Source organism: Eurytemora carolleeae, unplaced genomic scaffold (genome assembly GCF_000591075.1).
Source record: "Eurytemora carolleeae unplaced genomic scaffold, Eaff_2.0 scaffold331, whole genome shotgun sequence".
Lineage (NCBI taxonomy): Eukaryota > Metazoa > Arthropoda > Copepoda > Calanoida > Temoridae > Eurytemora > Eurytemora carolleeae.
The window spans coordinates 141,654-169,613 of record NW_019396227.1 but is presented as its reverse complement, the minus strand read 5'-3'; the positions used below and the strand labels follow the sequence as shown (position 1 = coordinate 169,613).

Sequence of the window (27,960 nt, the reverse complement as noted above, 5' to 3'; positions counted from 1 at the left end):
CCCTGTACATGGTATGATGCAAATATAAACTTTGGAAGAAAAAAATAATTGGTCTGGGTCTAGAGTAGAGTCTGAAATTAGTGACTGTAGAGACGATAACGAGTGGACGAGTCTTTGTCAAAACTTATTAAGGTAACTTTTTGGTCGGCTATCTATCGTCTTTTGTAATACGAGCTGAAGTGCCCGGCGTTGCCCAGGTTTATATTATTATTCATATTCATTAGTCATAAGTACTTCTGCCGTTTACCCGCGATTTGTATGGAAGTATGATTTTAACTGAAGTGCGTTGCCCGTGGATTTTTAAAAATATCAATTTAAAAATGCAGCCAAATTGGTCTAGCCGTTTGGCCCCCTATATTTATTTATATATATATATATTTATGATTATATGTATATACATATATTTATTTATTATATAAATGTATTATATAGATTTTTGATGATTGTCGGTTTTTATGTAGAACGTAACTTGACAAGAATTAATTACCACGACAATCTGTGTAATTTGATGTAGAAGAGTTAATATACAGTGGTTGGCGATTATATCAATACAACAATACAATGAAAACGATTTTTTTATTAAGTTTTTATTGTCGAGAAGCTTTTATTCTAATTGCAAGCTAACAAGTAATCAAAGAGAAACTTTTTCAATTGACAGCTTCTCTTAATTTCTATGTGTATCCATGCTGTTTAACAGCTTGATAAAAACTGAAATCGAAAGTCGTCTTTATTGTACAGATATAATCGCCTACCATTGTATGATACTGATATTTGGAAATACTAATATTTTAGAACAAAATTTTAATCTTTGAGAAAAACGTAGTAAAAGTGAAAAAAATTTAAACCCTTAACAATGTTAGAATTTAAACAAAATATTATAATGTTGTGTATTCAGGGAGCATCATGGAATGAATCACTTGGATTTTCTAGATATGATCAAGTGCATCATGGAACGAAGGTTTGTTGTTTAATCAGTGCTTAGGATCTGGATCCATTGGATCCGCAAGATTTTGGCTTCCTGGATCTGGATCCGCAAAAAATGCGGATCCACGGATCCGGTTCCAAGGTTTAAAATATCAACTAAAACTGCAAAAAAAAAAATGTTTTTACTCCTAAAACCCCAATCTGAACTTTTGAAATAGAGAGATCATAAAATTTACTCATTTCTGAATGGTTCACCAAGGTTTAGGATAAAAATAAGCGTAAAAAGATAAAACAAAAATTTGAAAATTATTTTTTGTTAAAATTTTTTTGTAAATCTTAAAGAAATGACCTGGATCCGGATCCGCATCAAAATTAAATGGATCCTAAGCACTGAATGATTTTTTAAAAACAATATTGAGACCGACATTTTTAAATCTTTTCAATTTTCACCTAATTGGTTTCCTTCCCCAGGGCCAAGAAAAATATAGACTAGGAACTGATTTATCTGATGCGTCAAATCCGCGTACTGCAGTGGGAGGAGATCAAAACAAAGAATCCAGGGGCAAAACATCATTCACGTTGGGGGGGGGGGGTTATGAAGATCTGTGGCTTAAAATCTTGAAATTATAATTAAAGGCAGGAAAGTGGAAAGACAATTAAAAAAGAAATAGTCAAAATGATTTCTTCGATATTTACTGTCACAACACAAGTTTGAGAACATGACTGGTGTTTCTCAAAGCTTTGGTCCAACTCTAACGCCGGTTGTGTGAGAACTGAGTTTCAAATTTGTTTATATTGCTTCCAGACATTACAGTTCACACTTTGCGTACATTTGAGTTGGGTGTATTTAGTGGTGTAGACTGTAGTTCCTTGCTCCTGAGCCCGAATTAAAGAATTTGAGCCGCGGCTTAAATTCATTAAATTCGGACACTGGCCGTCTGACATACTTATTTTGAATAATTTCTTTATCATCTCTTGGTGGATTCTACTTTTAATCCCGAAACTATATCTCAACCAAAAGTTTTGTCCTCTAGTTAAATTTCTTTTAATTTGAGGATGAGTATGGAAGAAAGTGTTGAGACTGAAGCTGACCTAGCCGCTGGAGAATCTGTTCTCAAAGAACTTATTACTGTATTCACTAATATTGGACTGGAGTCGAAACTAGCAGAATCCTCTAGTTTACTTCATCAAATCAATTCATATTTAGAGAACAGAAAAATATAAATTTGTGCAATGAATATTTTTAATCTTGGAATAGAAAACTTGATAATTTTGTTTCTGAAAGCAGTGGATTTATCAGAACATTTCTTTTTATAATTATCTGAATTATTTGTCAGTTTAAGAGCAATTGCATTTTTTCCAGCACAAAAAGATGAAGAATGTTAAGACAAGTCTAAAATGATAAAAGATAAGAAAATTCTATTTCAGAATAGATAAGTGCTAAAAATGGGAGTCAGCTAAACCTCTGGAATAAATCCTTAACATGAGTCAGGAAATAATTTAGAATTTTCCTCAGAAGTTTATTTTATAAGTTCAGTTTTATAACAGTAGAACCTGCTTCTATTATTGAAAATTGGGGGTGCATACTGACCCCCCCCCCATATATGTTTGTAAAAAAAAAGTATACAAATTTAAGATATAAATTTAGCATTTCTTGATTTTCAATGAAGAATAAATTTTTTGATACAATAACTCCTGAAATTTTGTTTGTTTGTAATTCAAAGCCTAATATTTTTTTTAGATGCTTCTAAAATCCTAACAGAGGAAAATCACATTTTAGTATTTTCTTTTTGAAACTTGTGGTGAACCCAATATTCACAATCCACATTTTTGTATGGTTGAAATTTTAACCGTTAATTTTTTCAGTGTAAAAAAAACACAAAATCAGTTTAACATTAACAAACTGGGTTTTAGCATTTTTTTTTTTTTTGGGGGGGGGGGGGCTGGCCGAATGGTTAATCCTAATATTTTTTTACTTTTATCTCAAAGCTTAGATGAAATAATGTCGCAATGTGTTCTGAAATGGGACGATTGCGGAACTGAACTAGATTATTTGATCTGGTTCACCTTTTGGTTAATTTTTGTGTGGAAAAGTTGAAATTATTTGTAACGGAATTACAGGACCTGTCATCAGATATACCTAGACTCTCCATAGGTTAGTACTTCTAGGCTTCTAGGGCGCTTCGCGACCCTTTTGTAATAATTTAAACTGACAAATGTTACCTTCATTGAAATAAAAAAATTAAGTTCGATTCTAAATTTAACGATTTTTCTGTTTTCTTAAGGGATTTTTTAAAATGGTCGTTTTTAAAAACGATCGTTTTTAAAAAGGACGCTTCGTTAACGACCTTTTAAAGAGAATATACATTTGTATAGGAAAAACCGAGGTCGTAAACATTCAGGTTTGTTTAAAAAAAAAATTCATAACCTTATCTTTCTGAAGAAAAAATTGAAATAAACTGTCAAAAAACTTGGATTCATTAGCGAAATTTATTTTTAAGAACGATCGTTTTTTTACGTTTTGAAAGTTCAAAACAAGTTACTTTTGGAATTTTAGGAATTATTCTTGTATGTTTCAATTTAAGTTTTTCAAAAATGTAATTTATCATAGTTTTAACAATGTTCACAAACATTTATTTTTATTTAGTTTTTTGTTGGATAAAATATCGGTATTAAATTTCGTCTTAAATTCTGCTTTGTAATATATTTCTATTTCTATCTAAAAGAATATGAATTGCAGAAAAGTTTAATGGAAAAATCTATTCATGAGATAATTAAGCATTTTTACTCTAACTTTAATTTAAAATGACGGATTTAAAGATAATATCATGTTGTCTAGAAACTTTTTATTTGACTGATAATATTGGTTTTATTTAGGTCTGGGCAACATTCCGTTATTGAACAGCAAAAACCGTTAATTTTAAAATAGTTAATTTTTCTGCAAAAAAATGACTTAAATTTGCTGACATTTTTTATTTGTTTTGATTATTTTATGTGTTTTTATGTTGTTGAATGTCGTCTTCTAATTGCTTTGCTAGTTTTCAGTAATCGTTATTGGCTAGCGCTATAATGGATTTCTAAAATATCTTCCGTTAACGCCGTTCATAAAATTAGGATCGTTAAAAAGAATAAAAATATCCGAACTGATTGTTTAGTTCTAAATTCTAAGCTAAGAACGATCGACAACGTGAAAAGTTGGAAAGAGTTTAAACGCTAACAAATCATTTTTTTAAAGTCTTAATGTGCCCAGCCCCGGTGTTAGGAAATATGTATTTACAGTGGTAGGCGATGATATCAATACAAGGAAGACGTCTTTTGATTTCAATATTGATTTATAACAAGCTGTTAAACAGTATGGATACGCATAGACATAACTTTTAAAAGAAACTGTCACCTAAAAAATCGTCTCTTTGATCACTTGTAGACTTTTAATTCGAATAATGCGTATTAACAATCAAAAGTCAATTCAAAAAGTCGTCTTCATATATTGATATTATCGCTTACCACAGTAACAAAATGTCACTGTCAGCTGTAGAATTGTTGTTACATTTTTCGTCGTCGTTATTAATTAAAAATCAAAAATCAAGTCTTCAAAATAGACAGCTCGGGAAATTAAAAAAATCATGACTTTGTGCTCTTACTTAGCAGTTATACACCCTACGAGCGTCTTTTAGGTCTAAAATCATCTTTGCAAAAATGCACTATCAGCTCATCTACCCTGTCCAGCCAGACACTCCCTTATATGATCTTGGAATTTATTTCCAACTATTGAGATAATACTCATGATTCATTTTGTGGTTAGAGTGTTAGGATTATAGAAATCCTCCACTTATAACAATCTGATTTTATTCAACTATAAAACTGATTTTATTAAACTTTGAAATACTGCGGTATCCTCAAAGTAAACTATAAATTGTGATCAGTGAGTATTTTCTCGTCGTAAAAAATGATTTCTGGAAAAATAGGATCGATTTTTTTAAGCTTATGTTCCCCCAGGGTATCCATGGGTTACTTAAAAAAATGTCAGTCCATTTAGTCTAGCAATGGCTAACATATAATTATTTTTTAGATGTCAAAAAATTTTGGGCCCAATCAGTTTAGCCGTTATTTACGTTTATTGGATACAAACAAACTAACAACCAAAGAATATAATATTTGTTAAAGGTGAGAATGAAGAAAATGAGACTGAGATGAGTAGAAATAAATCCCCATCTTCCAACCCTTCTGGGTTTCTGGATCCAATGGATTCTCATGAAATAAGACCTGTTTCTCCAGACAGTGGCAGGTAGTGTGAAATAAGACCCATTTCTCCAGACAGTGGCAGTTAGTGTAGATTCTCATGAAATAAGACCCGTTTCTCCAGACAGTGGCAGGTAGTGTTGATTCTCTTGAAATACAACCCGTTTCTCCAGACAGTGGCAGGTAGTGTTGATTATCTTGAAATACAACCCGTTTCTCTAGACAGTGGCAGGTAGTGTTGATTCTCTTGAAATACAACCCGTTTCTCCAGACATGTTTATTTTTCATTCCTCCTTGTTTTTGAAGTCTTTAAATTGTAATGAGTTGGTGCAAAGTATCCTTTCGCTGTTTTCCTTGGTTATTCAGTAAAAAGTTGTTAAAAATTTTTATATGCAATTTTTGTTACTATTTGTGTAAAGAAGACACTTCAAAAAATGCTTTAACTCAGAAATTAAAGAAAAGAAATTCTGCAGATATTTACATATTTTTTATTTCTTTCTCACAATTTTTGAAATCTTCATATTTCAACAAAAGAAATTTTTTACAATTTTTTTTATCTAGTTTCACCTTTTATTTTGCTAGTATGAGAAGTATGAATTCCTGTCGTACCGACCAAGAGCCTACAGAACGTGGCAAGATGGATGTGGTTGTAGTTCCAGCAACAATACATAGGTAGACAGACAGACAGACAGACAGATAGATAGATAGATAGATAGATAGACAGACAGACAGACAGACACAGAAAGACACATACAGACAGACAGGAAGGCACTGTGGCAGACCCTAAAACTAAATTTGAGTTAATTGACTAATTTTATTTTATAAAATGTTGTAAAAATCTACCAATCTTGACGAAAATCTGCCATTTTTAACGACCAAATGTCAATATCGATGAAATATGTATGCCAATTTTAAATATTTTTTCTAGGAAGGGTTTTAATTTAATTTTAAGTGACAGATTTTTTAAGCTTTAGGATTTGAAAATAATTCTGTTAAAAAATTATGACGACGGGGGGGGGGGGGGAAAAAGGAAATACTAAAGGGGGTCTTTATATTTTACTCGTCTGGAATATCGTCTTTCTAATTCATAATTCAATGGGTCCCACTATATACAGTTTAGTAAATACAGAAGTTAGAATATTTCATACTTACGTTTACTCTCCTTTAATTAACTTCTCTTATGTTAATCAAAATGTGGGATTAATATATTGTGGAGAAAATAAAAAGAATTAAAGGAAAAAAGAAGAACTATTTTTTTCTTTTCCTGTTTAAAGGGACTGTTGGCGGCATTTCAAAAGAAATATTGCCACGAGTATATAACTTAAATTTATATTATATATAATTGTTTATGTATCTTTAATAGGTTTTTATTTCTGACATCTTCTTCAATTATTTCTAAGACTATAAACCATAATTGAAAATAAATCAAAGAAAAGCTAATGGATATCACATGCATTCTTCATTGCAAACTATAAGTTGTCTATATCACTATTTAATTCTAGAGTCGCTTGAAATTTACTTTTAATATCCATTACAATTCATTTGAACTTGTTTAGGTCTAACTCCCAGATGGATTCCAATATGGCGGCCTACGATATGTATCGTCTTCCACGGTAAATATTGTCGAGTGTCGACGGTTGTCAACGAAGTTTTCGAAGATTTATTACATTGACGAAATTATGTTCTTTGATGAATATTCGTTGCCTTTGAACAACGTTTTCCTGGTAAAAATGGGAATTAAAAGACAGCTTTTAAGGCGTCTTTCACATTCGATAATTAATAGATACATTTTACTTAATATTTTATCTAATAAATTGTGATTTGTACCACTCTTTTAACGCTACTGTCAAGTTTGAAGATTTTGTCGGCCACATTTTGGAATTCCAAGAATATATTTTTTCAAATTTTATGGATTACACCAATTTATGCAATAACGATACAATTCCGTAATAATTGAAAATTAATTTCCAAGTCGTCATGAATTTTGGTACACCCTGGTCTTTCTAGTCTGTACGATAGTTTTTGGAAATAGTTCAGACTTTGGAGTTGAAGAACTTCCAACGGTTCTGCTGACCATTACAAAGCATTCAAAGAAATTCAAACTTTTAAAATTTTAAGTTGAACTTCTGGGGTTTGACTACCTGGGGGGGGGTTGTGAGACGCTTAATCCCCCCCCCCCCCCTCCTCTTTTTCTTGCTTTTTCTTAATTTGATATTTTCTAATGAATTTAAATGAAATTAATTGTGAATCTCTTTCAGAGGTCTGGCTGTTATTATCGATATTGAGGTAAGAAAACAAAAAGTTGATTGAGAGAATCATGTTCTTGTGACCCCCTTCTCCCCTTCCCACTCCTTTCTATGTATACCCCTTCCCCCTTCCCTCTCCTCTCTATGTATATTTAGTTATAACTAAATTTACTTGTTAGCTCTTTTCTCATTGGAATTGTTGCATTTCAATTTCAAATAATACATTTTTTTAAATTGTTCAACTAAAAAATTGATTTATTAGTTTGCAGTTTATCTAAACAACTTTTGCCGTGGCCCAACATAAAGTTTTGACACAAAAACTCGTGCGTCCGTTTGTTTTGGGTATCGTTTTTAAACCGTTTTTTTATTATTTTTAAAGATAACGAACCTACGTTTTTTCTTAAAAACAAAGGACTAATACTAACCATTTTTATTTAAACTTTACAACAAAAGGACTTTTTTATTTTGGTTGTAATGGAAAATTTACGAGTGTCGTGAATTATGAACTAACAGATCCGTTGGTTTTTATTTCGACGCTAATAAAATGTTCATTTCGTTTTTCAGAAACGTAAAAACTGAACGTCCTTTTTTTTTTTTTTTTTGAAAATCTTAACTAAAAGTTATGCCTTAATCACTGAATCGCCATCAATTCAATAAATTTTTATTTCTAGGCTTTTAGGGCGCTTTGCGCCCATCTTCTATTTAAATTGTGAACATGTTTTTTTTGTTTACATTTTGAAACAAAGAAGAAAAATTTTTTGCGGATTTAAAAAAAAATTCGCGGATTTTCAAGAATTTAATTTTTTTACAAAATTAAAAACCTTTAAAACACATTTTTTATCATTCATAAACCTTCCCTGTGGTCACGTGATGTCCCACAAAAAATTTGGACCCGATCGGTTCAGCCGTTTTGACGTTTATTGGATACAAACAGACAGACAGACAAGCCAAATTTATAAATAGATAAGCAAAATTGAGCTTTTTTCGCCAGATAGATTTACGAGATTAAAGCTTCAAAAAGTTTTTTTTTCTCCAGATTTACGAGAATGATGTTCAAGAACGAAGAGTAGGTTCTCACGTTGACGTGAAGAACTTGTTCCAGCTGTTCGAAGGACTCAGGTATTTTATCAAATAAATAAATGAATAAAAAATACAAATAAAAAAAAAATAATAATAAATAGATGAATAAAAAGGAGTAAAGTAAATAATAGTTATTTTGGTATTCATTTGTCTAAGGCAACAAAACAAAAATAAAAATTCAATGCTCAATTTTGATAAATTCAAATTGATTGTGTTAAACCCAAAATTTAAAATTTTTTAAATTTTTTTTTCTTTTTGGAAATTTAGCTTTTGGGGAAATGACTGAATTTTAAGGGGTAAATATAGAAAAACTTGAAATTATAAACTTCAGTTTTGCCCTCTTTAGGTTCATAAAATTATTTCCGGAGGGGTGGAGGGATGTTATGGTGAACTTTATTCATCCCTGTCTTGTTACAACCTAGTGTCAGGATAACATGTTGTTCTCCTGTTCAAACGATGTTTGTGAGTGACTGTGCGTGACTTTTTCAACATTATTAAAACTTCCTTTACCGTACTTTAAGCATATTTCTTAAAGGGACTTTAAGCGTAATTTTAAAGGTGACATGCCTGATTTACAACGGTACCCTGGAAACCTTAATGTAAATGATATCGTCGTTTTTCTGACTCCAAAGCAAGAAGCAAGAAAAGCGCAAGTCACTTCAGCGGAGACAACGAAAACATTGATATATAATTCATAATTCCTTCTGGATCAGACACAACTTTTAAGCGAACCTTTGTAAAATTGGAACTGTTACCTTAGTATGGAGGTGAGGGTTACTTGAAAGTACGCTAACAGTTCCTTTAAATGAATATTTAATGAGGCAGCATGAGTGCAAAAAAGGGACTGAGTCCAACATTTCGAAAGACTGTAAGCTTTGCTTTGAGTCGCATTTTTGCAAGATTGTTTATGTGGTCGTTGGGCGTCACTAGTCTCCTAAGAGACTGATTTGATTTGATTCGATTTACAGCAGTATTGTTAAGATCACAACTTCTAATAATGATTTAACATTTGTAAATAAGTATAGTAAAACATATATTTATAACTTGCAGTAAGATGTTAATGGTTGAAACGATTTTGCAAAATAGCATCTGTTAAGTAAAACCTATTTATTTTAGTTTTGAAGTGGAATTGTACCAAAATTTGCAATTGTCTCAGTTCCATGAAGTGATTACTGAGTTCCGGTCAAATAAACAGCATCTTGAGGTAACGATCTAATTCTCACACGAAGTAGATAGATATGGAGGGGGAATCCATCAGGTCTTGTTATATCACGTAACTAGTGCTTAAGATCTATTTCATTTTGTTGCGGATCCGGATCCGGGTCACGAACATTTCCTGAGTTTTTAAACAAATAACACGTTTTCTTCGTATGAGTGCTGGGGAACTGCACAAGCAAGTTAACCGGCATCCAATTTTCAGGTAGAAAAACAAGGAGATGTGTCGTCAATGAATAATATATCAATGTTATAAGTCCAGTTTTTAATAAAACGATAAGTGCAACCTTAAACGAAAGCCCACTATGTTTGAAGGACTTGTAAGAAATGAAAAATAAATATTTAATGATATGAAGAGGGCGTTATTGTTAACAGCAAAGCACAGGTTGCGTCACATAAAAAGGGATTGATTGTATTCGCTTTTTTTGTCAACGATCGCTCCGCTTTTAAAACGACGATGAAAAAACGAAAAACGAAATCGTCTTTTTGAAAAAGTTCGTTGTTTCGTGTACGAAAGTATGCCGTTTGAAATTTTTGACGATCGTTAGTGACAACCCTTAGTTGACGATCGTTCACGACCTTTTAAGACAAAAACATTTTTTGGTTGGAAAATCCTTAGATCAGAAATCCCATCGGTCAGAAAACATTCAGGTTATTTCTCTCGATAAAAAAAACATGTAAGACAAACATTCATAAACTTATCTTCTTGAAAGAATTTAAGTTAATTGTGTTAAAACTCGATTATTTTAGCGAATTTTTTATTTAAATATAGTTTTTTTCAAGTTCAAGATTAGAAGTAAAACTTAGCAATCTTAAATAGAATTCCGTACATCTTGAAAAATATAGCTGTAGGACAATTTTAAGTAATAAACTAACTTTTGTTTTACACTTTTACCTCCTATATCTTTGCAACTTAATATTTCCCGGGTTTACGACATCAGGTTGCAAAGAAATGAGGAGTAATCAATTCCTTTGTTTAGTCTGATATGGCGATTGTTGCTATCCTAAGCCATGGCAAGGATGGTATTGTTTACGCTGCTGACGGACAGAGTATAGATATGGAGGGAATTTATGAACTCTTTAACAACAAGAACTGTCCCTTACTACAGGTTAGTTTTTAAAAAGCAAGTAAATTTGTTAACTGATTTAAAATCAACATTCTTTAAAAACATTTTAAAATCCCGAAATTTGTTATGGTTTCTTTCACAAATGACATAAAAATTGCTTCTTTTGTTTTGGAATGACCCCGGGGCAGAAATGCATATTTGTTCTCAAATTACTCAAAAAATATATTTTAAAAAACTTTTTAGGGAAAGCCCAAATTCTTCATAGTTCAGGCTTGTCGTGGGGATTACCCTGACCAGGTAGAATTTTTAAAACACTTGACAAAAATTACGAATTTTGAAGAAAAAATCTAATTATTCAGCCTATGTTACCCAAAGGGAGGAAGGCCAGCCAAAACAATGTATCTTCCGAGCCACATTCTCCTCATTTTCTCGTCCGAGCCACCTCAGAATCCTCGTCCTTCGATTATTTTGTTTTAAAAAGTTTCCAATTCTTAAAGATAAAACTATTTTTTAGGGCATAAAATATGGATGGACTAAAGTATTGCAATGATTAAATCATGTTAGAGTCTTCATAACCCATTAGAATGTTGTCGAACTTTATTTAGGTAAAATTTAAATCTCTTCTGCCTCCGTAATGGCTAACCTTCGTGGTATTAAATAAATAGCAAAATATTCGGCATACCACTGCCTATAATTTTTCCCGTGGAACCACCCTGAAAAATTCTATGGTTTTCACTATAGTTAACAAAAAAGATTGAACTTTGAATTATTGGCGGCATTCTACACCAGGAATATCTGAAAATGCGCGTAAAAAAGGTGAACATTTTTAAAGACATTAAATTTGAAATCTTTGATTTAATTGATTTTTTTTTCGATTTACAAAAATTTGAAATTTCATTTATGCAATAACGTGGCTTGATTCTTAAAAAATAGTTTTATCTGGAAGGAATAGACACTCAATATTGAAAGGACGAGGATTTCGAGGTGGCTCGGACGAGTAAATGAGGAGAATGTTGCTCAGACGAGATATTGTTGTGTTTGGCCCCTCGTTCCCTCGTTACCCCCATGTTACCCATTGATTTCCTCAAAAATTTCAACCGATTTAGTCCAGCCGTTTGACCAGCTATAGCTAACAAATATATATGAGCGAAAAGCGTTATTATACAGACTAGCTGAAGTACATGGTGTTGCCCGTAGCATAAAAAAATCTAATAAAAAAAATTTTAGCCTTTTTTACCCCAGGGTATCCATGGCTTCCCTAAAAAATGTCAGCCGATTTGGTCCAGCCATTTGACCAGCTATAGTGCTTGGTGTTGCCCGTGGAATAAAAAACCTAATTTTGAAGAAAAAAAATCAAGCTTTAATAAAATAAGATTTAAATTCTGAGAAAAAGTCTATTATTTCAGCATATGTTACCCTCAGGGTATCCATGGGTCACCAAAAAAAAATCAACCATTTTGGTCAAGCCGTTTGGCCAGCTATAGCTAACATATAGATATATATCGCAAAGGCCTAATATGATACAGATTGCTTTTGCTTTTTTCAAAAATTACAATTAATAAGGTCTTTTGGTAATGCCAGCCACAGTTTAGTACCACCCCTTCTCCCAAGGCTAGAAAAAGTTGGTGGGGGGGGGGGGGGGGGGGGCATGGAAATGATCGGAGGCATGGTGGTCTGGGGCCAGGGGTCAAATTACAAACGCCAAATAATAATAAAAATAACAAACTTCAGAACAATATTAGAATCTTAATACTTTGTACATGATTATATATTTTAGTGTTCTAGTGGTTTGCAAATATATAAATTTGACATTTTTAATATAATTGTGTGTTAAAATGAAAAAAGAATTATATTGTTCTAAAGTTTTTTTAGTTTCATCATTATTTTGTATTTTTTGGTCTGTCTGAGAGCAAGATTAATGAATAACTAGGAATAGTTGAACTAGGAAGTCCAGGGGCCAGTTGCCTACTGCCCTCAGAAGAATAAAACAAGACTTCATCTTAAGCCTGGTGTAACTGCAAGGAGTCTAATCCCTGATGGGTATACAAGGCACAACGATACCGGTTTTTACTCGACCAGCTGTGAGGACTGGACTGCTGTGGAAGATTCCTCTCACTGGGGCTTCTTACAACTCCCCATTTTGCATAAGGTGTGCAGTTATGGGTTTTCTTAATGCCCCTCAACTTGGAAAGAGTATAATAGAAGGAGCGCAGGGAGCTGGGAGCAATCCCCAATACCCTTCCTCCTACAAACCTCCTTATCTCTCTCCTACCTGCTCCACAACATGATGTCAACAGAACTATTAGGAGAGGCTTAAAGTGTAAAAACAAGATTAACAAGAAGCAAGAAGAAGAAAATTGAACAGAAAAAAAAGTGGAATAATCTCTTGATATTAGAGATGGGGGCTTGGAAGATGTTCCCCCCCCCCGCTGGGGAGGGGGGGAACATAGATTTCAGTGGTTCAGGGTGGGCTTAGCCCCCACAGCCCCCCCTGACTACACCTCTGCTTGGTATGCTTAGCTGATCCACTTTTTTTTGTAGTTGGGCCTACTTCTCCCTATTCATTAAATTCAAACACAATTTAAATAAATTCTTATTTTTTACAGTATTTCAGTACAGTTACAGTAGTTTTGTTGTTTTATTTACAAGATATTGTTAAAAAAAAATTGTAAAGTATTATTTCCAAATTTTCAGGTTTCTAATCCCCCCCCCCCCCTCCACTCGACCTTGTTCTACCTTTATATTTTAACCTACTCATCTTAGATTATGAAGAAGAAATTATTATTTTTCTTTTTGTCTTATGATCAAATTATCTAATTATTTAGCTTCTTCTCTTAGAAAATAAATATTATAAAATAGAAATATATAGAAACTAATAATGAACCAATTAGATGATAATTTAATAACTAAAATGATGAATCATTCATTAAAGGGACTGTAGGCGTAAATTTTAAGTAACCCTAGGTGGGTAGAATTTCTTGTCCGATTCACTGTTTACACTGTACAATGTCATTGATTTATTATAGAAAAAAGGTGAAAATTGAACATTGTTTATGGTACCTTCATGTCCAGAACTCTCCGTTTCATTATTTTAAAAAACAGTCCCTTTAAAAGGGCGAATTAGTGAATTAATTCTAGGTAGTAAACTCAAGGAAAATATGCGCACTTGCCGCGTTGAATTACAAGAGAGAGATTAGTATATATTTTAGGGTTAGTTTAGGTTTAAGACACTTTCTGGGCCGAGCGCTGCGCATAGGACTGGTTAAGGGGATGAGCGCCGCGACTAGGACAGACTAGGGAGCCGAGCGCTGCGCTTAGAACAAGCTCTCTCTCTATGTCTGATAATTCAACGCGGCATGTAGCTTCCTTGGGCTTCTGCCTTAATTGTATTGTACACTGTACACAGGGTGTAGAAAGAGAAAACGAACGACCAGCGGTTGCCAAGAAAAGAAGAGCGGCAGGATTAGGTGTTTAAATATAATCAAGTCCAATTATTTTATTTTATTTTATTTTTTTTTTTTCATTTTAATTAAGCCCATGGTTTAAGAAAGTAAGAAAGAACATTTATATTTTAATATCTTTTTTCTTCTTCTGAATCCGAGGTTCTCTAAATCAAAATTTAAAATGTTCTTTCATGTCTTTTTGAATAAAAGTACTTTTCCTGGTGTGTTCATTACCTATTATTATTACACTGAAGTTGATTTTGTAATTTATTAATGAGTTGATTATTTTTAATTACCAGACAGAATCCCAAACACACCAGATGTCAGGGGCATAGGCAGAGCCAGGTAATACATATATCAGATCTAATCAGAGGCCAAAGCTTTTGGTTGGCGTTGGTGCTGAGCCATAGCGTGTACTAATTGGAGGATTTATCCCGCTATATTGGAGAGGTATGGCCGAACACGTTAAAAAAGATTTGAATTTTAAAAATCAGAAGATTTCATCTCAGATCAGAACCGAATTTAAAGATTTAATTTTGACGAGTTTTCGAACTTTTTTTGGAGCTTACGATGATCAAACATAAGTCAGGTTTATTTTACATGTCACGACCATACAGTGAAAATCTAAAATTAGGAAAATAGTGTTGTCCTGTCCTGTCCTGTCCTGTCCTGTCCTGTCCTGTCCTGTCCTGTCCTGAATATTTTCAGAAAATTAAAATTGCAAATTTTAAAGAGAGATCAAAGATGCCATACTTTCTGTAGTTTTCTGATTATCAAATGTCTCTAGGATTTTGTTAATATATATCCAAGAACATCAGGGGATATGGCTATGGGTGCTCCCCACGGATAAGTAAAATCTGTGGTTTCTAAGGGATCTTCAGACCCCCCTCTTCTGTAAAAAACATCACGAGACACTGGTTTCCATACAGGGAGGGTTATTTGATTATTATTATTATTATATTATTATAACATAGTGGTTTTAAAACATTTCAAAGTTAATCTTCAACTGGTTCAGAAGGCCATAAAAGATCATTAAAATCAAAAAAAAATATTCCCTACCGAAAAATAAGCTACAGGCTATAAAACCTTTCTTTAGTCCTGATTTTGTATCGTCATCTCGGGCCTGGTTAGTAGCACCCTTAGAGTCTGATTTTTATTTATGTTTAGACCAACTTGGGAGGATATGATAATTGCATACTCAACAATCCCTGGATACGCCTCCTTGAGAGATCATGAAAGAGGAACATGGTTTATTCAATCTCTTGTAGAAGGTAATCCCTTAATATAGGTTATAGCATAGATAGGACAGCAATAATGATAACAATAACAATGATGATAACAATGATAACAATGATATTGATAATAACAATGATAACAATGATATGGATAATAACAATAATAACGATGATAATAATAAAAAATGAGAACTAAAAGATTGATAACAATGATACTGATGATAATGATGATAATGATGATAATGATGATAATGATGATAATGATGATAATGATGATAATGATGATAATGATGATAATGATGATAATGATGATAACGATATTAATGATGACAAGGATGACAAGGATGACAAGGAAGACAGGGATGATAATGATGATAATGATGATAATGATGATAATGATGATAATGATGATAATGATGATAATGATGATAATGATGATAATGATGATAATGATGATAAGGATATAAGAATGAAAAGGTTGAAAACGATATTAATGATGACAAGGATGACAAGGATGACAAGGAAGACAGGGATGACAAGGATGACAAGGATGATACTGATAATACTGATGATACTGATGATAATAAAATGATAATATTGATGATGATGATGATTACAACAAAGATTATAGGATTGGATGAGAACAATGAAAACACTGATGAGCATAGAGTAATAAAACGAAGAGGTGAAGCTAGCTTAGCTCAGATGTACACAACCGACCTCTCTATTAATTAATTAATAGAGTGGTTGTTTGTATACATCACGATATGTTAACGTATCTAACGCTGTACACTTGTATATAGAGTGATCGTATTTCTAAGGAGTGGTTTTTATGTAGATATTTGAATATTAGTATTGATAATTAGACTTAATATGGATTGTAAACAATAAAAATGTCTTAATTTACTGCATTCATTCCCTAGAAACTTAATATTTTTGACATAACTTTTTGCTAATAAATTGAAAACTATTAATTAATAGGGAGGTTGGTTGTGTACATCTGAGCTAAGCTGCACCTCTTCGTTTTATTACTCTATGCTGATGATAACAAAATTGATAATGAGTATGATCAAAATGATCATTATGATAATAGTAATGATAATAATGATAATAATATTAATAATATTAATAACTAGCTCGTAAACCCAGCGCTCCCAAGGTTACTAAAAGTTACTCCCACCGTTTACCTACACTTGAACTATTTTACCGGGATACTAAATTTTCGCTATCCATGTCTACCTACTCAACTTTAAATCTTAAAACCAAACTAAGGACATTCAGGAGTTCCCCAATAAAAAAATTTGAGGCAAGTTCGTCCAGGCGAATTCCTGAGTTATGATCGGACAAACAAACAGACAAACAGAGATTACAAGTTTACACATTCATGTATATATATATAATGAATTGTTTCTAGTTTTTATGTCCCATGCGCACAACACAGAGCTAGTGGACTTGCTCAGGATGACCAGCGAGCGACTCTCTCACTTCTCCAACGAGCAGGTCAGATCTTAGATTGCAAGTGACTCAGCAATTACAGATTGTTACGCCCAATTTACAATGCTGAAAACGTGTAGAATTCTGACAATCCTCTTTGTTCTCTCTGCCGCTAAATCCACAAGTCACTTAAGTGAACCACCTATTAAAAATATTCAATTTTTTGCAACAAACATGAAGATAGCTCATTCAACCTTTATTTGACTTCAGTTAACGTTGTAAATCATACATTCTACTAATATATATATATATATATACATTCTGCATACATACATACATTCTACTAATATATATATATATATAAATAAACTACGGCAACAGTTTCTTATAAACTAACTCTCACAGGCAGATTAGGTTATTAAGTTATTTTTTTCAATTTTTGATCCAACTTTTACTGATCTTGCAATGTTTTTTTTTCTTCTGAAGTTTGGACAAATAAGAAATCGATTTATCTCTGGCGAGGACAGAATAAATTTAAACTATTATATACTGGTAGGCGATTATATCAATACAGTGAAGATGATTTTTAAAGTTAAATTTTAATTGTTAGCATGCTTTTTCCGAATTACACGTTTACAAGAGATCAAAGCTTTTTTAGTTGACAGCTTCTCATGACTTCTTTGTTTATGTGTATCCATGCTGTTTAACAGCTTTATATTAATCAAAATATAAATCGAGAGTCGTCCTCATTGTATTGGTATAATCGCATACCACTGTATATTTTCCAATCTTTTGTAGAACAGTTTATTAAAATTGTGACAGCTGATAATTTATTTAATTCATTCAAAGAAAGACAAAGTTAGATCTTGTGGTAATCAGTGCGGATCCGGATTTGGGCTTTCTGGATCCGATCCGCAAAAATATCCGGATCCAAGGGGCAAAATATCAACTAAAAAACGGAAAAATAAAATCTTTTTACTTTCAAAACCTTAATCTAAACTAAAAAAGATGGATTATAAAAATTTCGTGATTTCTGAATGGTTCAAGTTTTAACATAAAAATAAGCGGAAAAAAAATAATTTGACTATTCTGCTTTGTGAAAAAAAACCCGGAAAATCTTATAGATAGCTTTTTTTGTTGAAAGTTGCTTTATTGTTAGTTTGTTTTTAACACCAAGTATATTTATTCTTGGCGTGTTAGATTTTGTAAGAGCTATATAGTGATACAAAAAGTGCTAAGGATGTAACTTTAATAACTTTTCAAAGTTAAAATATATATTTTCTTGCTTGAATTAACGCATAAGCCTTGGCAAAATTTAGTGTTAAACTTTTCAGACTGCAGTATACACAAAGATTCAGCCTGCAATGAAAATTTGCACCAATTTTTAAAACAGAGTCGAATTTGATATGTCGGAACGCCTTAAGCTTTGATTTTAATGCTCTAACTCACTGCTGCTTTTTTGTAGCGCTTAACATGTACATTATAGAACATTAAAGCATTTCTTTTTAGCTTAGTTTTAAAAAATAATTGGCTGAATTCTCAGTGTTTGGCGTGAGAGCTTGCATCGTTTAAATCACTGTGTAGACAGTACATTGTACACTTTACAGTCGACAAAATTAGGATTAGAAAGTTACTAGTTAAAGGGACAGTACATTGTACACTATACAGTCTACAAAATTAGGATTAGAAAGTTACTAGTTAAAGGGACAGTACACAGTGTAGACTGTACATTGTACACTATACAGTCTACAAAATTAGGATAAGAAAGGTACGAGTTAAAGGGACAGTACACCAATTTTTAAGTAACACTCCATTTAATGTGCTACATAACTGATTAACAATTGGAGCCTTGACTAAAATATTCTGGTTTTTCTTAATGAAAATTAAAAGTTTTCAATTAGGGTTTATGCTTTTGCAATTTATACTTGGTCAGACAAAGTTATTAAGGGTACCGTTGTGAATCAGGCATTGCCTTCGTTGCATTGAGGGTATCTAGAAAACTACGCTTACATTCCCTTTAGAATTAAGTTGAGAGCCCCTTTAAACCACAATTAAAGAAAAAATATATAAGTTTTCTGTAAAATCTAAAATTATTGGACTAATCGGAAATCTATTTGAGATTAGAGATCAAACAAATTTTTAATGAACTCAAGTAATGTATTTTAAAAATAAATGGCTACTTTTAATGGACAGTTAAATAAATAACGAATTTTGGACTTTGCTTTATTTTTTATTCATCAGTTGTCTTATTCTGCAAAGAATTCTTTTACCTTTCTTTAAGGCATGGTACGTAGCGGTGCGGAGGGGGGGATAGACAAAACTCTCACGTGGCCGCAGCCCCGGCCCCTTAGCCTGTCCTAGCCGTCGCGCTCAGCCCCTAGCCTGTGCTAGCTGCAGCGCTTGGCCCCCAAGCCCATCCCAGCCGCAGCGCTCGGCCCAGAAATTGTCTTAACCTAACCTAACCCTCAATAATAAAAATTAAAAGGAGTTTTGTCTATCCCCCCCCCCATGCCTTTCTTTAAATTGTCCTGGCAGCTGCCCAAGGAAGATATGTACGCTTGCCCTGTTGAATTTCAAGAAAGAGAGAGAGATTAGTATATATTCAAGGGGGCCGAGCGCCGCGGCTAGGACAGGCTTGGGGGCCGAGCCCTGCGACTGGAACAGGCTTTCTCTCTGTTTTGTAATTAAACGAGGCATGAACACGTAACTTCCTTGAACTTCTGCCAATTGTCTGAACAAACTTTTATTTTGCGAAGAATCCTTCTCATCTTCTTATAAACTGTTCTACCCTCGGGGGTAAGAAAAAAAACAGGGGTAAGGTTTTTCTGCTTTAAACATTTAAAAAAAAAAAAAAAAACAGTTTTGTATCATCCGATGTTTTTTGTCTGGAGTTTTATGTGTAACTTTATTTGAGGTTTTATTGTTGTATTTTATCATTGGGGGGAAAAATTTGTTATTTTTCGAGGAAAAGTAAAGAATATAAAATTTGAAGATCAGATGTAATTTTTTTCAAATTTAAAAAAAAAAGTTATTAAAATAAATTCTTGTTTCTTTCTTCTTTCTTTCATATCATTTGTTCTTATTGACCTTACATTTCCTTTATGGAAAATGCTGAGTTCCATTAATTTAATATCCAACATTATTGTTCTTTGGCACTGTTTCTCTAGACCTTAATCAATATACTTCTATTTTATTAAGATTTCTACTTTCTTCTCTACTTTCCAATAAATCAAAAGGGAGCTTTATTCTTTAAAGGGGATGTAAGCGTAATTTTGTTCTTTAAGCCTGGAGACACTGGGCTTTAAAATGACCCAAAAGCTCGACCTCGTGTGACTTTAAAAATGTCTTGGTCATGAGTCGTATAATTGTTGAAGGGTTCAGAATCCAATTTCACAAAAATCTGAACACATATGGGAGAACTAAAAAAATACCCTTAAAAATGGGCTCAACTTCAATATGCCCCAAATCATGCTAATAATATGTTAGATTAAAAAAGTTTACGTTAAAGGTAGTGTTCGCGAAAAATGAAATCTAATCTTAACTCTATCTGTTACGTCTATAAGGAGAAAATTGTTAAAAACAACTAATACCGGAGAACGGAGCGTCCATACAAATTCAGAATGATGCAACATTCAACTCGGATCGTAAACAAATCAATTTAATTCCAAACAAATCATTCAGATATTACAAACAATAGTCATCGATTATTTTTCGACGCATTAGATTTAACGAATTATAAAAGAAGAGAAAAATATTAATGAATAATTGAAAGTAGAAATAAAAAACTAACATTGCAAAGGAATGATTTAAGTAGGAAAATTAAGAAGAAAATAAAGTTGAATTTTGAGATTTCAAAAAATAAGTTTTTGTTTTAGAAAAGAAAAAAAGACAATTTGTCAAATGGAATTGTTATTTTTCCTAAAAAGCCTGGTTGTTAAAAATATAAGTTATAACTTGGAATAAAACAATCCAAAAATTTGAAGATTCTTATTAAAAACGGGGAAATCCACATTTTCGAATTTCAAAAACAATGTAAAGAATTAAAAGAAATACAAATCAAATTGCTGATAAATTTGATGTGCGCGAAGCACTTTAAAATATTTTTGACGTGGAAATGTATATAAGTGCTTAATAAATATGAACTTAATACTTTTTTTACCTGCAACCAACAAGTTTTGGTAAAAAATAATTCTTAAACAGAAGACAACACTTGTATTGTTGTTGCTAATAATCAAACCCCTTGGCACTACAAACTAGTCAGAAGGAGAAAGTAAAACGACTTTGTGATCTCGTAGCCCCTACAGTTTTGATTTTCCGTAATAGGGTGAGAAAAGAAAATTTTCCGGTTACAAAAAATGAAAATCTCTTAAACTCTTGAATAGGAGGTGTTGTGATTAAAAAAATATTAAGATTTTTACTTTAGTTTGGTGTGTTGGCAACATTTTTCATAGATCCATATATTATGTAAAATAGAAAAGAGTATTTCTGTTCTTAACAGGACTAAAGATGTAGTTTCAAGTAAACCATAATTTATAGGTTGTCATGTCCGGTTCACAATGATACCATTTAAATGTTGAGAAAGATATTTTAATTATTATTATTATTGATTTTGTTCTTTAAATAATATTTCGCTGGCGCCGGATTTTCGAACATTCCTAGAAATTATGAAAAAGTCGTCTTTATTATCAAAAATCCTCGAAACAGGAATATATGTTTTCATAAGTAACTCTCAGATCATAAAATTTTTTTTTTTAAATATTAAGAAATATTAACTACATACGAATGCGTCGAAAAATAATCGATCAATATTGGATGTAAAATCTAAACGATTTGTTTGGATTAAAATTGATTTTTTACGATTCGAGTTGAATGTTGCAACTTTCTGAATTTGTATAGACGCAACGTACTTATACGTACGCAACGGTATGAGTCATTTTTAACCATTTTCTCCTAATAGACGCAACAGATAGAAGTAAGATTAGTAGCGATCAAAAGCGCTTATTTTTCGTCTTAAGCCTTCACCCCCCTTTCATTTTTTGCGAACACTCCATTTAATGATCCAGTATGCAAGCTCAATGGAGCGGTATAATGATTTTTCAAGACTTCATTATTTACCTTGATAGCTTTAATTTGAAAGTAAAATTGGACTGGGGGGGTGTGGAATATATTTTATATAGAATATATTTTTCGTCTAGAGTTTTCTGTTTATCTTTTAAACATTTTAATCTGAGTTTTAACATTTACAAATATTAAATACTTTTAATAATTTTTTTTGTAACCCAACATGAATGGTTTAGGAAAGCCTGGTGAATTTTTATATTATTGTTTTTCAAATTTCTTTTTAACTACGCACCATCATAACATCTTTTGTTTTGATGGTTTAAAGTGTAAAAAACATCTGTATTGAAGACCTTATCAACCCCCCCCCCCCTCCGTGGTTCAAGGCCTAGGGGGGGGGGGCTTGTTTATTTCTATAGAAATCAATAAGTGGTGTTATATAAGAAAGGTTTTTAATTTTGCAAAAGTGTGAAATATGTTTTTGAAAAAAAGAAAAAATATAATTTCCGGTTGCTTATGAAAAATGAATTTAAAAAAGGATATAGGAGAAACTGAGATTTTGTCACAAACTCTGATTTTTCAATGCCTATATCAAATAATCAGCCATCAGTTTGCAAAGATATAGGGATAAGAAAATTTGTGTCTAAAACTCAGTTCCTCTTTAAGATTTTTTGTTTGTTCCAAGTTTTAATAACTATCAAAGAATAAAAAACAAATAAGCCTAAGCTTACCAGTCATTTCAGTAACTATGATTTAAAGGGTTCAGGCTCCCAAGTAAAAATGAATAAAACCTTGCCAATTACTTCTCAAAAACCAAAGATAACGGAAAGTGTTTAACAATGCTAAAATTTGCATGTAAAGGGCTACAGAAAAGCATAAGTGAGATAGAGTAAAATCAAAGCCTAAGGCGTTGCGACACTTCAAAGTCGACCCAGTCTTAAAAATTGACGAGACTGTTTATAAGCAGGCTGAATCTATGTTTCGATACGGAGCCGATGTTCTTCAGGGACATGGAGAGCTACCCCCTTTGTGTTTTAACCATTTCAACGCAGTGTAAGATATTAAAAGCAATTTTATAACATTTAAAATTATTAGTTTACATAAACAAATGCCATTTAGTTCTTAGATGTATTATTTAAGGGAAACACAACTAAAGTTAATAGTTATTTTCTCACAAATGTCGTCTTCCTTTCAAAGTATCAAACAATCATCTTATTTCTTCAAAGCGTAGATAACTTTTAATGCAAATGCCCAATCAAATAAATAGTGACAAGGGTCGAAAGATTGCTTTTTATGTCTAAAATTGTGTTATTATGGTTTAGACACTAGGTGGTATAGGCTCTCCAGTTTGTACATGATACCGGGCTCGCAGGGAAACAAATGTGTCTGAAATTAGATTTTCAAATTAATAACATTGTTTTTGTCTTGGTTTTTTTAATAAATTTTTTCTTTTAACCATCTACGTAGTCCTTCTATCTTGGGGGGGGGGGGGGTTGAGATCCCAATTCAGCTAACCCCAATATTTTCGAACTTGTTTACTAGGCTAGTTGAATTTATAGAATTTTATATAGGGGGAGAAGCAGACTTGCAATGTGGAAATGAGACATCTCTACAAAAGAATTTATTTTAATCCAGGTAACCTTTCTAATTGATATTTATTTTATTTTTTCTCATTGTTCCGAAAGTTTTTTTGTTTTGTTTGCGAAGTTTCCAATTCCAGGTTTAAGTGTTGATGTAAATAAATAAATATTGGAGAATGAAAACCTTTTTCTTTAGTTTTACCATCAACAAAACTATAAAATGCAGCGCAGAATGCAGATTGCAGATCCGGCACACACAAAAAATTAAAAATCTTTAATCTTTAAAAAAAAAAATATATCCGGATACAATCCTCGTCACCAGTGCTTAGGATCAATATAATTTTGATGCGGATCCGGGGTAGGGGGGTGGGGTCAACTTTGTTGAGAATATAAGGAAAGTACAGCATTTGAAATGGGAAAATGATATCTCTATGGTGGTTAAACCAAACATTTTAAGATTCTAGGCGGTGACGACGGATTACATCCCTTGGTCTTAGTTCTTTGTTTTCCTACAGTGCACAAATACCTGAAGGGAGTTTTATCTGATTATCTTAATTTTCCTGAAAAAAATTTTTTGTGGGAGACATATTTAATTTTTCTTTAACAGTATGTTAAGGAAAGGCAAGAAATATTTTTAGGAATAAAAATAAGAAAAACAGGTTAAATTTGCTAGCTTATATCCCTACTCATAAAGAAGATTGTTAATAATATTTGATAAAAATAAAGAAATTAATTAACAAACTTTTTTATATTCATTTTCGTGTATTTGTTTTTTGTACTTTTCTTTTATCATATGTAATCCAAATCTAATCACGATGCCATTAAAGATGTAATACGAATCGTGTCTTGAAGTAAATGAATAATTTTCACGTGATCATGTTTTTTTTTCTTATTTTCCAGCCAAGAAACTTGGGTTTTTCGGGAAAATCTGGACTTCCCCCTAACTAGAAAGTTAATGGAATCCATGTTTATTACTCCGGAGATTGAATGAATTAAATTAGATTTTACCTGTAAAATATAGCTCTCACAGTACACTGTTAAAAATGCTAATTTTTCGCGGATTTGTTTAAAATGTTTGGCTGATTTCATTGTGTAGTAATTACATACAGGGTTACCCACAAAGGGCAAACTTTCAATGACGACCAAAAATACGTTGACTATGAGGATTATAGGTTTAGCCTATAATGTAGAGATTGATTTTGATTTTAGATTGCTAAAAACTATAAATTTAAAGAAAAAACCCACAAATTCTGTAAAGTCATTTCTGAAAATTCATAAAAGATATCGGGATTCTTTTTTTATAATACTTGGTGGGATTAAGACAATTTGTGGAATTGTAGCTGTAAATAAGACTTCTATTTTTTATATATTATGGTATTTTTCAAGGTGAAAAAACAGTCTAATATAAGATTTTCTTTCATACTGTCTGATACTGATAATTCAACTTATTTAAAAACAGAGATAGAGGGAAAAATATGTACATAAGTTAAACACACGCAGCCCACACATTGTCGTCTACGCACGCTCTGTTACTGAAACTGTGCACACTCTCACATACAAAATTGAGCAGTTTTTTACTCCCTTTATGCTTCAGCTATAAATAAGCCCGTTGCATTTAAAAAATAAAAATGTCTATGGCTACAAAAAATTAAAAGTGAGTTTGTGAGCTAAAACCGAAGGACAAGGTGGTGCGACACTTTAAAGTCGCAGCTGTCTAAAAATTTGATGACTAAGTTTCAGAGTTGTCAATATCTCAGGACTGTTTATTGTGAAATAGCTTGGGGACCCAGCTTTGCCTGGGAACTAAAATTTCCCAATAAACGTTAACCTACTTAACTTGGAATTTTTAAATCAACCAAACAATATTCCCGTGATTTTACCGAGTTTCCCATCATCAACCTCGAAGCTTCTATAGTTTTGACTCTAGCCACGGTGGACCAAGCCAGTGGGGTCGGTCAAATAGGCCCAGGATTAGGCCGGGTACTGTAAAAAGTCTGAACGCGCCATGGGAGTTTTCTTAGTTAGCCCTCCGACGGGACTATGCTAAGAAAATTGACCCCTGTAGTATGTTAGTCTGGTTAGAGAGACGTACTGTACCATAGGATCGGGTAAGTACATGCTGTTATCTGGCAGGCTGGTACAAACTGGGCAGGTCCTGTTCGAATTCAAATTTACTACGGGGATAGAGTGTAACACAGAAGTAATGAAAAAACACATTTTTTGACTAAATATAAAAAATTAAAAAACATTTTTGCTGTTCGCAATAACTTTTCAAAAAAAGGGTTTATGATTAAACTTACAAGTTTACCTTAGTTTAGCTTAGCTTACTTGTTTTCGTGAAAATTTTTATATTTACCAATCCAAACTTTATAACGTATATTAGTAAATGCGTTTCTCTGCCCAGATCTAATCATAAACAAATATGTTTTCAATAATATCATACAAAAATACATTAAATAACCACGTTTACATAAATGCTCCTATTTACAAAAGCATAAAAAATGTTCGTAATAATAAACGCAAAATTATACAAATGAATACAATATTTTTACGCATATCAGATCTTTGAGAGATAACAATAGTAACAACTTTACAACTAATTTCCCTTTTAATGTTAAAAAAACTGTCCAAGGCTTCAAAACTATAGAATGTTTAAGTCTGTTTTTATCAAACTTTAAAATATTTTCATCCTTAAAAATTAAGAAGACAACCCAAAAATTATCGTTACAACATATTCGTTTCGGAATATTTTTTTTTCTCGTTTTTTTTTACTACCGACAAAGGATGAGACGACTGTACGGAAATCGTTCTGACTGTTTCGTTATATTAATGAATGATTCCATAAACTTTTAGACATGTTTCATCCTTTAACCTTGAAATTGTCATATTTAAAGAGCTTTAGGTCGTCTTCCTAGTCTCATCCTTTGTGGGTAACCCCATGTATTATATCTATAAATATATAGTTGTAATCTATGTCTGTCTGTTTGTTTGTCCGATTTTAACTCAGGAACTCCTGGACCGATTTGCCTCAAATTTTGATTGGGGAACTCATACGACCCACAGGAATGCTCTTGGATTGGTTTTAGTTGAGTGGGTCGATTTTAACAGCGAAAATTTAGTTTCCCGATAAAATCGTCAAGTGCGGGTAAACGGCATGAGCAACTTTAGTTACCTTGGCAGCGCTGTGCTCTCAAGCAAAATTTTGGTCCTGAAAGCAATAAACAGGCAAAAAACTGGCAAAAGACGACCCAACTGACGGTCTAGCTACTAGCTAGTCATACCAAATTATCTTTGGCACAAACTCTAATTTTCTAATCCTTCTTTGCAACTCAATGTCTGAGACCTTAGATATTTCAAACTGCTAACCCTGTTGGATCTAATAATTTAAGTTTAAAAAATATCAAAGATTTACACCAACAGGTTGAAAGTTATAGAGGTAAAAAAAACTAAGACTTAATTCCCTTGATTGAATTTTTGTTTGTAATACGATATAAAGTGTTCTTTTAATCTATATTTAATAATGAAACTAAATTCTAAAAAATTCGTCAATTCTAAATTCTAAGGTTGTAATATGTATATATATTAATGTATATATTGTATATCCTCCGAATACAAGACAGTGGTTGAAAGCAGGTATAAAAGTTTTTAAAAGTTTTATATGAATTCCTCACAGTACACAAGAAACTGTAAACAATGCATGATATAATAACTATTTGTTGGCAACATAAAAACTCAGTACACAATACAGAATACACAGTACACAATACAGAATACACGGTTCGCAATACAGAGTACACAGTACACAATACAGAATACTCAGTACACAATACAGAATACACAGAACACAATAAAGAATACACAGTACACAATACAGAATACACAGTACACAATACAGATTACACAATACACAATACAGAATACACAGTACACAATACAGAATACACGGTACACAATACAGAATACACAGTACACAATAAAGAATACAAAGTACACAATACAGAATACACAGTACACAATACAGATTACACAGTACACAATACAGAATACACAGTACACAACACAGAATACACAATACGGCGTTGGGACATTATATTTTTTTCTTTTCTTTTCATCTTCATCTTTTCTTTAAAAATCTTCTCTGTCTATTAAATGTCTACTCTATTTAATGCGCCATCTTTGAAATGTCAAATCTATGAAATCTTTTTATCGTCATATTTTTCATATTAAATTAGCATATATATTATAAACAAAATTAACTGGCAATTCACGCACCTCTGCCCCTTTAGTAAAAGTAAATTCAACCTATATTACGCATAAAGTCTGACCGCGTCAACCTTGTTGCATCGGCTAGTACTGTCCAGTGTCCATAGAGCTAGGTACAGTACAAACTGGGACCGGAAAGGTTCACCCGGCTCGGAAATTCAAATGTACTAAGGCTG

General features: G+C 32.4%; 1 protein-coding gene across 1 annotated transcript; it reads left to right on the top strand.

Annotated features, from left to right (window-relative positions):
* Positions 1 to 64: 64 nt before the first annotated feature.
* LOC111698725 (caspase-14) lies at positions 65 to 23,608 on the top strand. Its single transcript, XM_023469141.1, has 17 exons — positions 65 to 132; positions 896 to 958; positions 1,980 to 2,416; positions 3,046 to 3,079; positions 5,089 to 5,209; positions 5,746 to 5,835; positions 6,720 to 6,776; positions 7,422 to 7,449; positions 8,446 to 8,528; positions 9,606 to 9,693; positions 10,685 to 10,813; positions 11,015 to 11,068; positions 14,178 to 14,238; positions 14,514 to 14,559; positions 15,382 to 15,485; positions 16,864 to 16,949; positions 23,513 to 23,608. The coding sequence occupies exons 3-17, from the start codon at positions 2,408 to 2,410 to the stop codon at positions 23,591 to 23,593; spliced, it is 1,071 nt and encodes a 356-aa protein (XP_023324909.1). The 5' UTR covers positions 65 to 132; positions 896 to 958; positions 1,980 to 2,407; the 3' UTR covers positions 23,594 to 23,608.
* Positions 23,609 to 27,960: the final 4,352 nt, after the last annotated feature.

Excerpts from the sequence above, each read along its gene's own strand:
- LOC111698725 (XM_023469141.1), top strand. Across the intron at positions 11,069-14,177 it reads GTGGGGATTACCCTGACCAG|GGTGTAGAAAGAGAAAACGA; the intron begins GTAGAATTTTTA and ends CACTGTACACAG. Across the intron at positions 16,950-23,512 it reads CTCACTTCTCCAACGAGCAG|GGGGAGAAGCAGACTTGCAA; the intron begins GTCAGATCTTAG and ends AATTTTATATAG.